At 50.1% G+C, this 16,171-nt stretch overlaps 1 protein-coding gene across 1 annotated transcript in view; it reads left to right on the top strand.

Moving 5' to 3' along the window:
- The window catches only part of MICAL3 (microtubule associated monooxygenase, calponin and LIM domain containing 3), a 169,077-nt gene extending 157,036 nt beyond the window's left edge, over positions 1-12,041 (top strand). The window contains exons 31-33 of the mRNA XM_040974555.1: positions 10,647-10,746; positions 10,863-10,936; positions 11,030-12,041. Of these exons, the coding sequence (XP_040830489.1) occupies positions 10,647-10,746; positions 10,863-10,936; positions 11,030-11,214 (359 nt within the window). The 3' untranslated portion in view covers positions 11,215-12,041. The remainder of the gene's footprint in view (positions 1-10,646; positions 10,747-10,862; positions 10,937-11,029) is intronic.
- The last annotated feature ends 4,130 nt before the right edge of the window (positions 12,042-16,171 follow it).

Genomic DNA, 16,171 nt, shown 5'->3' on the forward strand with positions numbered 1-16,171 from the left:
ATATCCTTGAGCACTGCCTGCCCCCACCCCCCACCCAATTGAGCTGGGGCTCCCGGCCTCCTAGGATAGGCTGTGTCATGGCTGATCTCTGCTCTCTGCACCCCAGCCCATGCTTTTAAAGATTCCCACTCTATCAGAAGCTCTGTCAATTTCCCAGCACCTTCAATTATTCAGGACTTGCACACTCAGGGACATTGCTGCTGAAAAAGGGCTGTTGCTTACACTCCATTTAACAAATGCCATTCCCCATCTAATGCCCTCGAGTCCTTTCCCACCTCCTCCTAACACTTCCAGGGAATATGTATGTCATTTCTAGATCATTCTAGTAATGTGAAAAGATGTTCTTTGAATGCAGATCCTCCTGAAAGGAGCTGTCATTGATCATACTTGCCCTTCCCTCCCAGCTCAAGATGCTGGCTCTTATCACACTGATGGTCTTGTGTGTGTCTTGTCCACTTTTTTTTTTACTCTCATTGTTCAAGTAAGAGAACATTGTAGACTGTGTCACCTCTATGTCCCTGACCTGTAGCCTTTTGGATTTAGAATTCCAACAATTTGCAAAGAGAAAAATGAAATGAATAGAAAAAAGAATCTCGGTGTATCTTCTGAAATACAAAACACCCCACCATAACCCCTGCCACTGGGTTCCCATAGACTCCTCACTTCACCTTGGTCAGCCCATGATGGCTTTTACATAAAATAACTTCCTTGGGGGTTCTGCCGAACCACGGTGATGCTGTTGGCTGTCCTCCCAGCCAATGCGGGACAGACACAGTTCATTCTAAAAGGTGTCACAAATGTGCTGCAAGAAAGAGCAGGGGCTTGCTGGGCCCCTGGAGGAAGATGTGAGCGCCAGAATCAGAGCCCTCTTCTCCCTTTGCTGGTTGTTTCATTTTTGGAAAACTGGGTAATAGTCATTGTTTAAGAGAGAGCGGGAATCTGGGACCTGCAATACAGAATACACCTGCTCCCCTTCCTTTGCACCCCCCCCCAAAGACCACAAAGAAGCCTCAATCCTGGGGCCTGCAATACAAATTATGGCTGCTCCCCTTCCTTTGCACCCCCCAAAGACCACAAAGAAGCCTCAATTCTGGACCACAGCAGCAGTCTTCCTTCTAATGTGGGTGAGACAGAGCTGCAGCCAGCACTCGAAAGCGCTGGGAATTCTGTGTCCCATCCACAAGTGTCCAGACTCTTGACCTTGGCCCTGTGTCCCCCGTCACACTATATTACCTCAAAGAGATCTTTCAAGATCTTAAAAAGGCTCTAAAATCTCTATTAAATGACTCTCTCGGAGCCAGAGAGAATATCCGAAATCATGGTTTCCCTTCCTCACATAGCTGGACTTTGAGATTTCAAAGTCATTAGAAGAACTCCTAATGTCCCTTGGGTCAGCGAAGGGCTCCTAAGGGCGGGTGTTTGATAGTTAAGAAATCGGGACACTTGCATCCCATATGAAAGGGCCTGGTTCAGGTCCTGGCTGCCCTGCTTCTCATCTAGCTTCTGCTGTTGCATGCCCTGGGGAGCCCTGGTGATCGGTCAAGGACAGGGTTGCTGCCACCCACTGGACAGGCCCAGATTGCGTTCCTGGCTCCTGGCTTTGGCCTGGTTTTGACACTGGCTGTTGTGGCCATTTGAGGACCGAATCATCGGGTAGAAGACCTCCGTCTCTGCCTGTCAAATTAAAATGAAAACAAGTAAATAGCATGCTTAAGAAAGAGAGTGGGGAAGGTCCCCAAGTGGCCACTTCTCTTTCTCCCCTTTCCCCAACTCAGCCCTCCATGCTCTGTTGCACTCGGCTGGATGACCAGAAATGTAGAGAAAAACCACATCTTCTGGAAAAGCTTATGTCAAAAATACTCTTCACCTCTCGATTTGTGTATGTCAAAGGAAAATTGAGAGAAGGTGGTGGAGTGAGAAACGTGGCGAGAGAACAGGAGCGTCATCTTATTGCTAGGGACTTAGGTGGGAGGCACAGGTGACCCGCCCCAGGCCTGACCTCTGCATCTGCTCTTCCTGCGCTGTTGCTTTGCTTCATTTCTCCTGATAGATTTGTTTGTTGTCCACCAATCTGAGACTTAGACTCTGTTTTCACTTGGGAACATTGAAATCCTTGACCCTTCCCAGCATCCCTGAGTGTATGAGTTCTCAATTTTTTATGCAATTTTTTTTTCTAAAAAACCTTCATTTTCTTCCCAACCTAGAGGGCCATTGTGTAGAGAGCTCTCAGAGTATGAGTCCCTTCTCAGCCTGTGTGTAGGCTAGGGTGCTGTCCCCAACGACCCTGCCCTATAGGGAGGCCCACCCACCTCGACCGCCTGTCATGGGCACAGGCATAATCTTGGCCACTGAGTTGTTTTTTTTTTAAAGATTTATTTTTATTATTTTTTTTATTGGAAAGGCAGATGTACAGAGAGGAGAGACAGAGAGGAAGATCTTCCATCCGATGATTCACTCCCCAAGTGAGTGCAACAGCCGATGCTATGCCGATCCGAAGCCAGGAGCCTCTTCCGGGTCTCCCACGCGGGTGCAGGGTCCCAAAGCTTTGGGCCTTGCTCGACTGCTTTCCCGGGCCACAGGCAGGGAGCTGGAAGGGAAGCCGGGCTGCCGGGATAGAACCGGCACCCATATGGGATCCCGGGTGTGCAAGGCGAGGACCCTAACCACTTGCGCCACTGCGCCGGACCCAGCCACTGAGTTTTGAAATGGACTTCATTCCAGCAGTGTAGTGTTGGTGTTCGCCAAATGGGTGCCTTGGGTCGGGAAATTGGAATAATCAAGCATAATCACAATCATTTTTCAGTCTTCGTAAGAAGACCCTCTTCCTTATTCCCAGACCACCAAGAGGGTCTCCCACCCCTAGACACATTGCCCTTTGAATCCTCGACAGCTTTTATGGTAGTTTGAGAATGGGCATGGTAGATAATATCTGGGTGTTTCTTAGGAAAATATGGATATAAATTCTGTCATTTGTACAACATGTTAGATTAAAGGGTATTGTGCCAGTTCTAGGTCGCTTGTCATTGCTAAGGTGAGAGTGTGAGAAATGAAAAGTTCACTCAGGTAAGTTGAGGGTCGTTCAGGGCTGGCCCAGAGATCCTTTGGCAGGAAATTGAACCTTGAAATGCAACTGAGAAATGAGTGTCCCTTTCCTCAGAGCATGTTGTTGAGAGGCCAAAAAGAAGTCAGAACCAGAAAACAAAGTTTTTTGTTTTTGTTGGGTTTTTTGTTGTTGTTGTTGTTTGTCTGTTTGGTTTTTTTGCATGTGCAGGGTTTTCCTGAAGTATAACTGACAGAGAATAATCTAACTGGCCGTTGTGTAGATTTATGTATCCGAAACCAGATGTTATCACAGGGAAGATGTATGGAACCAATATCCAGCTGATAAAAGGATGCTATCCACAGTGTTTCTAGGCTGATTCCTTGGAATTCTGCATTTTCCCACGGATCTGCCTTCATCAGTAGTTGCTTGCCTCAGGAAACGTCCGCTTTCCTCCTAGTGTCTCCGTATGTGGTACTAGACTGCTAAGAGTCCAGGACCTGACCAAGTGTAGGGACTTCTGAGATCAGGTGGTGATGCTGACTCACTGTCCTGACACTCGCTCTCCTGGGCGCTGGCTGCAGAGACCCTGCCACTTCGGGCCTGTGCTGAGAGCTCCACTGTCTAAGAAAGGGATCCTCTTGGGATCTGGCTCGTGGCAGTGCCAGATCCTAAGATGAGGCAGATCTCCAGGGCTACCTCTCAACTCCAGAGCAGTGCCTTCGTCATCTTCCTTTTCACCCAGGAATCTGGGTGAAACCTGGGTGAGACAAATGCAGAAACTTTTCTGGCTACAGCTGTCCTCGTCTTTTGCATCCAACCATAAATTCCTTCCTGCTTTGGCTCTTAAGGAAATTGCAGGGCTGGCATAGTGCCTGGAACAGCTAAGATAGTCAGTAGACGTTTCACGCATAACTTACTGGTCTCTCACATTGTCTTTTTTTTTTTTTTAAATCCTGTAATCCTTATGTGATATTCCTAATGATTTGATGGTTGAGAAGGCCAACTCCCAGTCCCAGATGTTGTACTTTCCAGGTGTTTCTGTGGTCTAGCTTGACAGGACTTGCCTCCCCACCCCGTTTCCCAGCACTTGCCAGCTGATGTTGCTGCAAAACCCAACCAGTGAATACAGTCTCCCACTAACCCAGTCACATGCAGGCCAACAGGTAGTGTAGGTCTGCCCAGCCTGGTCTGTCCTCAGTCCCAGCTCTCATGCTCACCAGCAGGAGCAGTGGCCCAGCAGAGAAGCCCGCACTGCCCCTCTGCCAGGTTGCTTCCCACCCCCTGCCCAGGTCTTACATGTGCTGGTGGTTACTACAGCCTGGTCTGTCATGGTCCACCTCACCCTGGCATTCATCAGTGGGTGCTACAGCCGGGCCTAGCCCAGCCTGCCCCTGTTCTAGGTCATGCTGGTGGGTATTATAGCCTAGACTGGACTGCCCCCAGTCCTGGCCCTAATGTGAATTGGCTGGTGTTGTGTCCTAGCTTGGCCTATCCTGTACCCTGTCTTGGTTCTCAGATCTGCCAGTGGGTACTATAAACTGGCCCAGCCTGGCCCCCACCCTCCACCTGCCTTCAAGGTATATATATATATATATATTAGTGCCCATGTAAAATCCTGTGGATTAAATCCTTGTTCCAGGCAAAAATGAATCCAGCTGTCCCACCCTGCCACCACAGCACATGACATCCCTGGCAGTACTGGGCTGTGAATGGAGTCTTGGTCCCTCTGGGTTTCGTCGTCACATCCCAGTTCCCTGTAAGGAAGGCATAAAGTCTTCTCTGCCTCTTGGACTCAGAGCCAGGGCTCCTGGGATTTTGAGTAACAAAAAGATTGACACAGGTTTGGTCTGTGTCTCAGGTGAATGTCCATGCTGCGTCATGAGAGTTCACTTATTTTTTTCCAGCTACCCAGGAGGTTCAGTCAGCCAGCCAGTGGGGCGGGAAGGGAGGATACAGGAAGTTAGAGTGAGGCATCTTGGACAAACGGTTTATGAAGAAGAATGGGAGGCTTTATAGAAATAGAGGAAGAACAGAAAGTTCCTGGAAATGTGTATTATGAGAAAATCAGACATGAATTTCAAAAAACTTTTCACACCCAACATTTTAGTTTCATTTTCCATGAACTTTTTGAAATACTCTCATTAAAAAAAGGGAGGGGGGGCGGGAATGGGGTCTAGTCATAAAATTGTCCACTGTTTCTCACACCCTGCTCGCCGTCCTGCGCCACAGTAGCGACAGGGCATGGAGGGAGACATCAGACAGGCCGTGCGGAGCCCTGAATCCACAGTCCACATGCGCTGTCCCTGCATGCGCTGGGCCTGTGTGGAAAACTGGGGGGAGGGCAGGCTGCATCTGCTGTGATGTGATTAGAGTCTGTGTCAGCATCATGAGCTTCGTCAAAGAGCCACCACTGCTCAGCTTTGCCATGGCCTCTATGAACCTATGAAAGAGGGCAAGCTCTTCCTTTGAGAGCAGGAAAGGAAGAAGGGTTTTGGGTGGGGGGCATGAGGGGAGACTTTGCCACACTTGGCTGTTGTGCTTTGCACGCCCTGGTTAGCACTGGGGGTGCGAGCGCCCCTCCATCCAGCCACCCTGGACCCTATGAGGCCGGAACACACTGAACCTGGAAGGCCTTGTCCATCCTTGTTCCATGCACCACACTGGAAAAATGAGACATGCCTCTCTCCGGGATGCCATCCTGCTGCTTTTCAAACTTTAGTGGCCTATGTCCCCTGCCTCTACTCAGGGCAGGAGGGTGCTAACAAGCCACCAAAAGGGTACGGGGTAAGGTCCCGTGTCAAAAGAAATGGCTTCAGAGGTACAGAATACACCAGGGGCCCTCCAGACCTGCTACTAAAAAACTTCCAAGCAGGAACAAATTCTGGGGAAGCTCAGAGGTGAGGCCCTGCATGCAGAAAAGGCATACCTGGTTTGAAGAGATGGAAACCAATTACCCTCACAAAAGAAGAAAAAGAAAGAAAGAAAGAAAGAAAACCAGAAGTGACTTTCCATAGGCTTCACAACATCTTTGCTTTTGGAGCCAGCGAACCAAATCATCTATTTCTCACATGTCTATAAAAGGCAAAGAAATTTCTGTTACGATCAGCGCCTTTGCCCCTCACCCCTCCCCACCCCCGTGCACGCTCATTTCAGATTCTAGTTGGCTGGAACTCCCCTTGTTTGACCGGTTTTTCCCTTCCATCTCATCTTTAAAATATAATGTTGACCGGGTGTTGTTTCCTGCTTAGCAAAGTTGCATTCATGCACCCAAGCACACAGGACGCTCTGCAGCAGAAAGAACTCACAGAGCGTCAACCGCAGCTCGCCTCGGGAGAGCCTTTGCCTGCTGCCTTCTGTCTTTTAAGCACGTGCTTTACTTGATTCCCTCTTTTTCTGATTCCATTTCATAATTTCTTCTCTGAACAGTCTGTTATCTCGAACTATCTGTGTCAGAAAGAGCACCTGGGAATCTAGCCTGCAGAAAAGGAGCTGAGGTTGTATCTCGTGGTGTCCAGAAAGCAGATAGCCATTTGTTAACACGCACGCAGGCACCTGCTTTGGTCCAGACATTGATTGGTCGTCTGCTGTGTCACTGTCCCTTGCTGCTGAGTGTGGACACCGTCCTGCTGTGTGCTGAAGTGTACCGTTAGTCCCAGGAAGGGTCAGAGATCGTCTGCTGAATTTGTAAGGAATTCGTCCAAGGATGGTGAGCCCCAACACAGTCTGGACACTTTGAAACCAAGTTGCTGCGATGGAGAGCTGTGTTAAAGCACATTGCTTAAGGGAGAAACCTCTCTCCAACGTGCAAATGCATCGGCTGCCCGTGATCATGTGTCTTTAGGACACTAGGTATAAGCAGCTTTTCACACACTGTCTTTGGCGCTAGTTTGGAAGTTCTTCCCGAAACCGCATTCATGACGCACAAAGCACTATGCGAAGCACCGCGGACCCCTTACAGCACGATGCCGGCATATGTATGCAGTGGCAAAATAGAACGGCCTCTCAACCAGCTGTCTGTTTGGCCTTTCTGTTGTTTATTCAAACCCTGTTCTCATCCCGATCCACCTGCTCAGCCCTTATCCCTGCGGTCCAGGAGGCTCTGTCCTTCCTTGAGCTCTGTTGTCTCCTGTGTGTGCGCCTATGGTTCTGTGATGGTCCCTTGCTCAGATCCTCCTTCCCCTCTCCCTTGAGTCGCCAACAGGTCCTAAGGTGTCTCCCTCACGTGGACTGTCCTCAGTGGCCCACCCGCCCCCCCCCCAGACCATCCGTATTACTGTTTGGGGCATGTCCTATCAGGTTGAGAGTCCCAAGGTTGACAACCCTCCTCCATTGGATCCCCGGCCCCCACAGAAGTAGAACGTAGGTAGATGCTTAGCTGTCCTGGGACATGACAGGCAACAAGGACACGGATTGGCAAAAGTCACATTGGTGTTTGTACATTTCCTGCAGATTGTCCTGGCCCAGAATCCAAAGCAATGTTCAATATCAGATCCCTGAGTGCCCATCCCAAGATTGAGGTCCTGCCCCTGTATGCTCAGAGCTCCATTCTCTAGGAGTGGCAGTCTGATGGCAGCAGCCCTTCCCTGCCCCAGTCTGTCCGACACACGTCTCTGTGTTGGCACCCTAGACTCTTTTACATATGCTGGATCGGGCACCCCCACTTATGACCTGTAGACCTAAAAGCAATGTTGGCCGCACATTCAGTAGTCTTCCCCAGGTAGGCAGACTCTCCAGGGGCTCCGGGTGTTTTTGAGGAGGGAGCCCAAGGCCTTGAAGTCCACTCACTGTGTGGCAGAATTCCAGTGTCACCACCCCTCAAGAAACAAATAGAGGAGGAAGGAGAAGCCCCTTGGCCATCATGAAAGAAACGTGTGTGGCGCCCTCTGGCAGAACCCACCTTCCTCTGCTAGCCTCGGGCAGGTGCCCACAGCAGGACATGCTGCCCCGTGCCCCATTCTGCTCTGGTTCAGTTTCATGCTGGGGGAAAAAAAAAAAAAAAGAAAAAGGACTTAATTCATTTGTAGACTTTGTTTCCCCTTGTTTCTGCTTCTCCATTTCTTGTATCTTTTTTTTCTTTTCCTCCTGTTCCATTCTTTTTTTTTTTTTTTTTTTTTTTTGGCCTTTGTCCTCTACTTTTTTGGGTTTTTTTTTTTTCTGTTTGTTTCACTTTTCCTTATGCCCCTCCTCTTCCTCTTCCTCCATTGCTGCTGCCTCCTCCTCTTCCTTGTTTGGTCCTTTTTGAAGTTGAGCCCAGTGGCGGGACTCCACGGCGTAGACCTCTCTCCTTCTGCCCTTGCTGTGTCCAGGAAGGTAATGTAATCTCGCCACCTCATGCCCACTGCCTCGGAGGGGTCGTAGCAGCGTTAGTCCAACAGGGAGCAAGCCAAACCTTCTCTCTCTCTCTCTGACGCGCAGTAGCCCTGTTACAAAATGTCATGCATATGCGGCAGTTTCTTACCAAGTACAGTATCCCTTCGACTGTCTGAGGGAGGATTGGGGTTCAGAGTCACACCGGGGAGCTCCAAGTCTGGGCCTCTCCCAGCTGCAGCCACGCTTTCGGTAGCATTGCCCCAGTGTCCATAAGAGGGGCCAGGCATGCAGGTGAGGACCCTCCCACCTGTTGGTGGCACTATTTGTGTTGGCGGTGTCAAGGAATACTGTCCTTACGAAGACAAATAGCCCCAAGTTCTTTTCTAGAAAAACCACTAAAAACAAACTTCTCCACCTTGTGTCTTGCTGAGTGTGTTTTGTTTTTTGTTGTTTTAAGTTTGTCTGATTTGAAGTCTGTCGTGGTAATGAGACTTGTCATTGAAAAGGCATGTGGGCAGGGGACGGGGAGTGTGTCCATGACTAACCCTTGCTAACCTCTGACTCTGCTCTCCATGGCTCTCACGTTTGACTCTCACCCACCCCCACCATGTTCCCTTGCTCACTGGCTGTAAATGAGCGTCACCCCCCCATAGCTCATGAATGGTGTTCAGGTGTCTCCCAGTGGAACTCTTGTGTCTTCACACACGGGGAGGTGGGAAGGAGGACTTCCTGGTGTGCTTGTAACTGCCACGCGAGACAGCTTGCATGCCTCGGGACTCCATCCTCATGGCCACATGGGCACACTGTGCAGAGACGCTCCGGAAGGAATGCATGGAACTAAGCTACAGGCCGCTTCAAAAGACCCAAGTCTATTGGAGGGGGTGAGGAGACCTTGGGTGCCCAGACACACAGGCAGCCGTCCACCCTAGCACGCTGGACAGGCCTTCAGGGAAGGGCTCAGGGACAGGATAGCACCTTGGGAGCGTAGTTGCATGTGCATTTGGGCCACAGTGCTGCTGCTAATGCCATGCTTGTGTGAGCACGGTCCATCTCTGCCTGTCCAGAGTAAGGCCACTAGGTAAACACTAACCGGCTTCAACCCTGTGTGTGGCAAGCATACACCACCGCAGGAAGAGATGTGTTTCTGAGTCACATGTTAGGAGGTGCTCCTCAAGGGGGAGAGTGCACGCAACAGTGTGAGAGCTTGATGCTCAAGAGGCTTGGTTTTGTCTCAGCCAGGCTCGGCCAGCCAAGGGACTCACAACGGAGGGAACTTGGCAAGGGTCCACAGTTCACCACCTCTTCACCTGAGGTCCAGGGATGGATTTCAGGAAACCCAGGAACCCCCTGAAGTTTCGTGCTAAATTTTTGGATGTGTGCACATCAGCATTGCCATAGGAAGAGGACCTGCATGGGATTAATCGTTAACAGTTTGTCGTCAGAAACTATTGGCAAAGTTACCAACACCATCTGTCTCTTAGATAGGACCACGCTTCTGCCTTCTGCTCTCACGAAAAGGAGCCTGGTACCACTTCGGGTAGTTTGATTCATCGGAAGCTCCTTCTCCATCCTCCCACTTTGGTTAAGCCCTAGTGGGGGAGGCCACGCCCGATGGAAACTGAGATACCAGGCGGGGTGGGGGGGTTCGTTTGGGGCAGCAGCCACCAAAAACTGCTATTGGGTTTCAATCAGAGCAGGACGTAGCCACCTTTCTCAGCCTCTTGGTGAGACACCTGAAAATCGTCCGTGGGTGTCCTACACACACCAGGCACCCTTCATTGGAAGCTTGGTAGGCTGCAAGTTAAGATGAAATGTTGGGGCATCAACCTTGATAGGCCAAGGGAAGAACTAGCCCAAGTGAGTGTAACTCAGGAGGAGGGCCAAATACAGTTGCTAGGGTGATGTTTGGCCCTGCTTGTTCACTGACTTCCTCTAAGGGACAGGTGCTGAATACAGTTAACTGAACGAAGACAAAAAATGGGGGACAGGGACAGACCAGTTTAAGAACGAAAGAAAACCACTGAGCAGGAGAGGTGAAGAAGGAATTAGTCATTGGTGGGGCTAAGGAAGACAGAGGGAAAGCCTAGACCCCGTTAGGCCAGGAGGTGGGTGTGAGCAGAGTCCTTCATTCTCTGCGCCCTCCCGGATGTAGGCAAACTTTGGGCCTGGCTTGGGAGTGTTCCGGCAGCATCTTGCTCGGCTCTCTTTGCACATTTGCCTCAGTGTGATGATTCATGGGCTGGGGTGGACGGCAGATGCTCCCCACAGCCTGACACACGCGCTCTCTTGGCAGGCATGGGCAAGAAGGATGACCCCAAACTTATGCAAGAGTGGTTCAAGTTGGTGCAAGAGAAAAACGCCATGGTGCGCTACGAGTCGGAGCTGATGATTTTGTAAGTGGCCCTGAGTCAGGGGTTCCAGCCAGCCCCCTGCCTAGCACACGGCTATTTTCATTTGCCCCCAAATCATCTGTTCCTTCTTGTCTGTCCCTCTCCTTCTCTCCCCCTAGTGCCCGGGAGCTAGAGCTGGAAGACCGACAGAGCCGCCTACAGCAGGAGCTGCGGGAGCGAATGGCAGTGGAAGGTAAGTGGAGCCAGGAGAGGCACCTGCAGGAGGGATGGGATGGGCTAGTGCCTCATGCCCCTTCATGCCAGCTGTCCTCTGGCCCACTCCCAGATCACCTGAAGACCGAGGGGGAGTTAGCAGAGGAGAAGAAGATCCTGAATGAGATGCTAGAGGTGGTGGAACAGAGGGACTCTTTGGTAGCCCTGCTGGAGGAGCAGAGACTCCGGGAGAAGGAAGAGGACAAGGACCTGGAGGCTGCCATGCTGTCCAAGGGCTTCAGCCTGAACTGGTCCTGAGCCCCGGGAGCTCACGCCTTGGTCTGTCGGCTGCATCTGCCTGCCTGGGATGCATTCTCCCAACCCCCCAGATCCCAGATCTGGGAAGGCCTGGCACTTCATGGGCATCTGTACTCTCGCCGCGTGCCTCCTGAAAGTGGGGTCGGGTTCCATGTGCTGTGGGGAGACTACAAGCAACAGTGTTTATCTGAGGCTGCTCTGCCTCCTCGGAAGATGCTCATCCAGGCTCCCCAATGGAGAAGAGAGAGAGAGAGGAGCCTTTGCGTTTGAAGCAGGAATAGGGGAAGCCATGCAGTCCCTGAGGGCGCACCGCCGGCGCCTGCTGTTCCGCAGGCCCACACGGTAAGAGAAAAATGCTGCTTCCTTGTGAAACCACAGCCCCCCACCAAGTGCAGCTGTCTTCCTCATGCTCCTGGTAGCACCACCAAAGAAATGAAATAAAGAACCAAGCGAATGGAGACATGAGAGAGGAGCGACGGCCACCCCAGCCCTGCAGTGCAAGCAGAGGAGCAGGCAGGCCCCAGAGTCCGTTATGCAAGTTAGGAGGTGCGGGATGGGTCTGTCCCAGTCCTCACACCACACACTGGACCCCAAGTGGCCAAACGCCCCAGGCTTCTCTTGGCTATGGCCTGAGACCTGTGGATTGCTGCATTTTGCTTTTTAGTTCACAACCGTTTTTGACACTGGAAAGTACTGACTTTGGGGAAGCGGGTTGAGGCCATACATTTCAAGCCCCTAGGTGACAGGCAGGCATCGTCCCTGCTTAGTGCTTCCCGTCGGGGCAGGAGGTCACCTTTTTCCTTGGCGTTTTTCCTGTGTTTGCACATTGAAATGAAGCTGACGACCCAGCAAGACGCTCAGCCACTTCGGAACTTTTTTGTCAATTAACTTATTTTTTTTTCACATTCCAATAAATTTATTCTGTAAAAACAGCACATTTTTGTTTGTTTGTTTGTTTGTTGCAGTAGATTTTTTTTTACGGAAAATCTCAAATATCAGAAGGATATTCCAAGGACAAGTATAACAGGATTAATATAATAGAAATTATCCGAAGGTGTTCATCATATAAGCTGGTATAAAAATTAGTAAGATTCTCTGGTATCCAAAGGTATTTCAAAAATTTGATGGAAATACTCTCATAAAATTTTCCCCAAAATAAACTTTTAATTCCATGAACTATTTGAAGTACCCTATACCTCTAATAATGGTTTATGGAATTTTTTTCAGTATAGTAGTTGTTTCAATTTTATGGCACAATTACGTAGGGTCTGGGATTCCCATCCCCCGACTGATTTTCCCCATATTGTTGCAGTAGTATAGTTCTTCATAAGGAGTCATAAGTGCATCAGTCTGTTATTTAAGTGTGCCCTGACAGTGCTGACACAGTGTTAGACAGCCCAGCATCCCATTGTCCAGATATGTGCAACAGTTTCATTGGGAGTCCATTTTTGCTTTGGAAGTAAGGACAAATATTACATTGTCTCTTCACATCTGGATGTGGTAATCTATGTTACTGCATCACTATATATTCCCATCAATGAGAAGCCATGAAATAAGGTCAACAACAGATATGAAGTAAAAACAAGAAGAAAAAAAAAAATACAGCATCATAGAGTCAAAAAAAACGTACCACTGAATAACCAATGCAGAAAGAAAACACAAAAGCCTAATTTGCATGATAATTCTCTTATATTAGAGAATATATGGTATTTGTCCTTTGGGGATTGACTTATTGCACTGAGCATACTGGTCTCTAGTCGGGACCGTCTAGTTGCAAATGGTATGACTTCATTCTTTTTAATGGCTGAGTAATATTCCATGGAGTAGATGTACCACAGTTTCTTCAACCACTCCTCTTTGGACGGGCATCTGGGTTGTTTCCATGTCTGTGCTATTGTAGATTGTGCTGCTGCAAATATAGGATTACAGACCCCCTTCTCACATGCAGATTTCATTTCTACTGGGTATATTCCTAGGAGCAGGATAGCTGGGTCATATGGCAGGTTTATTTGCAATTCTCCAAGCACTCTCCATCCTGATTTCCACATTGGTTGTACTAGCCTGCACTCCCACCAGCAGTGAAGGAGGGTGCCTTTCTCCCCACATCCTCGCCAGCAGGTGTTGTTAGTAGAGTTCTGAATGTAGGCCAGTCTCACTGGACTTAGGTGATATCTCAGCGTGGTTTACATTTGTACCTCCCTGACAACTAGGGTACCTGAGCGTCTTTTCATGTCTGTTAGCCATTTGAATTTCTTCTTTTAAAAAATGTCTATTCGCTGAACACACTGACTCCTGGGGGGAGGGAAGTTCAACAGGCCTCCAGGACCACCCCATTGTGGAGGTTAGGAGGGGTTTTTTTTTTTTTTACCCACACAGGTACCTGTAGCCTGGCGGCATGGATCCCCCCCAGAAGGGCCCAGGCACCAAAGGTGCTGGGCGAAGCCCCTTGGGCCGCTGGGCAGCACGCCCTCATGGTTAGAGGTCTTGATTTACAGAGGGGTAATAGGATCACACAGGTAGTAGTTAGAGATGACCTGTGGGAATTTTTTTAAGAGTTACTTATTTTTATTGCAAAATCAGATATATACAGAGAGAGGGGAGGAGGCAAAGAACAAGATCCTCCATCCGCTGACTCACTCCCCAAGTGAACAGCAACAGCCAGAGCTGCGTCAATCCAAAGCTAGGAGCCAGGAGCTCTGCCAGGTCTCCCACATGGGTGCAAGATCCCAAGGCTTTGGGCTGTCCTCGACTGCCATTCCAGGCCACAAGCAGGGAGCTGGATGGGAAGGAAGCAGGGTTGCCAGGATTAGAACTGGCACCCATATGGGATCCAAGTGCGTTCAAGGCAAGAACTTTAGCCACTAAGTCACTACGCTGGGCCCTACCTGTGGATAAGTCCATGACGTGTTATGTAAGTTGGGGACTGAGAGAAAATTGGTTTAGAGGGGAAAACAAGAGTGGTGCGTCTGATAGTAGAATCTGTGGGGGCAATGTGGACTCACTCCTGTGGAACTATAAGCTCTGCTGGCTTGCCTAAGAATGGCAGGTGGGAACAGGCTTTGCTGGGGAGCTAAGGGGCACCTCAGATGGGTTGAACTTCCCACTGGTGAGAATAAGAATAAGATTGAGGGAAGCAGGCATGTCTGTCAATGGCTACAGACTCACCGATCCAGGCATGCAGTGGGACTGTGGAGTGACAGATCAAGCTGGACTCAAGCCCCTGTACCTGTACTCATGAGAACCAGGTTGCATGTAGAACAGGCCAGGCTAGGTCTTGACTCCAGCTGAATTATGTGAAAGCTGGGCCTGGGACCAGGTAGTGCTGGGCTGCAACATCCGTCAAGAAGAACCAGAGTGGGTGTGGCCGGTTGAACAAGGCCACTATTCCTGTCAGGACAGGAGATGGACAAAGTTAACCTGGGCCAATGACCCACTGGCGTACATGAGAACTGCCACTGGGAGGAGACTCGATAGAGGAACTTGGGAAACTCCTTCATTGGAATGCATCCCCTGCAGGTGAGCGTAAGAAGAAAAAGGAACAGTCTAGACCATGCCAGGTATCCACCTGCATACGGGTACTTGTCAGCATACATATGGGTCAGGTCTGGGGACAGATCAGTCTAGGACAGCACATAATACCCACTGGCAGATCCAAGAACGAGGGTAGGGGGCAGAAGGAGCTAGATCAAGCCACAACACCAGCCAGTTCACCAGGATAACAATCAGGCTGGGCTGGGATAGTCTGCAGCACCCACCAGCAGGAGCTGGAAACAAGGGGCAGACTAGACTAGGTCAGGCTGCTGAATAAGATTGCAGACACTGGGTCCAGCAGCATGGCCTAGTAGCTAAAGTCCTTGCCTTGAACACCCAGGATCCCATATGAGCACCAGTTCTAATCCTGGCAGCCCCACTTTCCAGCCAGCTCCCTGCTTATGGCCTGGGAAAGCAGTCGAGGATGGCCTAAAGCCTTGGGACCCTGCACCCATGTGGGAGACCTGGAGGAAGTTCCTGGCTCCTAGCTTCGAATCAGATCAAGTTCCGGCCATTGGGGTCACTTGGGGAGTGAATCATTGGATGGAAGATCTTCCTCTCTATCTCTCCTCCTCTCTGTATATCTGATTTTGTAATAAAAAAAATTTTAAAAAAAGATTGCAGACACTGAGGTGAGTCGAGTCATGCCAGCCTGTGCTCAGTGGGGGCTAGGTACGTGAATCCCAGGGACAGGGGATCTGACAGAGCTCGGGTAGTTTGAACTCAGGCCATGGGGCCCACATGTGTGGTGTGGGATGGGTTCCTGAACCCTAGGGACAGGGGAAAATGGTGGGGTGTGGGTCGATGGCCCAGATCCTGGGGCCCGCCTACTAGGTGGGTGCTGGGTTTGTGAGCCCCAGGGGAGGGGATCTGGTGATGCTTGGGACGCCTGGCCTGGGTAGTTAGACTCACCTGCAAGAACATGTCCCGCTTAATGAAAAAGATGGAGCGGTGGACACTGGCCCTATTGTAAAGGGAGAATATGGCAGCACATTTGGGGCTCTGGCAGAACGGAACAAACTGGACAACAACCACAAACAAACGGTGACAGCCAAAAATAGGGTAAGGATACATTTAAACACGGAAAAATATTAGCCAGTGTGAAGCAGAGAGGGCACATTCCAGGAAATAAGAGAGGACAGAACAACAGCAGAGGGGCACCTGGAGACTGACAGATACAGGAAAGCAGCGGGCACAACGGTGTGGTGTTGCGGTGACTGATACTCCAGCAGCATTCAGCAAATGGCGAACTGAATTCCATCGGCAGCCAGAGCTCCACCAACAACCAGGTGGGAAGGGACGTTACCTGGGAGATCCGGAGGTGAACCCAGACAAAGAACTGCCCATCTTGCTGGCCTATTTGATTTGACCAGGAGCAGAGACAGAGCAGCAGATCCCAGATGGGCGTTGTGAAATGGATTTCACA

This window comes from Ochotona curzoniae, unplaced genomic scaffold, assembly GCF_017591425.1.
Source record: "Ochotona curzoniae isolate NIBS_2020 unplaced genomic scaffold, NIBS_Ocur_1.0 contig_2457, whole genome shotgun sequence".
Classification (NCBI taxonomy): domain Eukaryota; kingdom Metazoa; phylum Chordata; class Mammalia; order Lagomorpha; family Ochotonidae; genus Ochotona; species Ochotona curzoniae.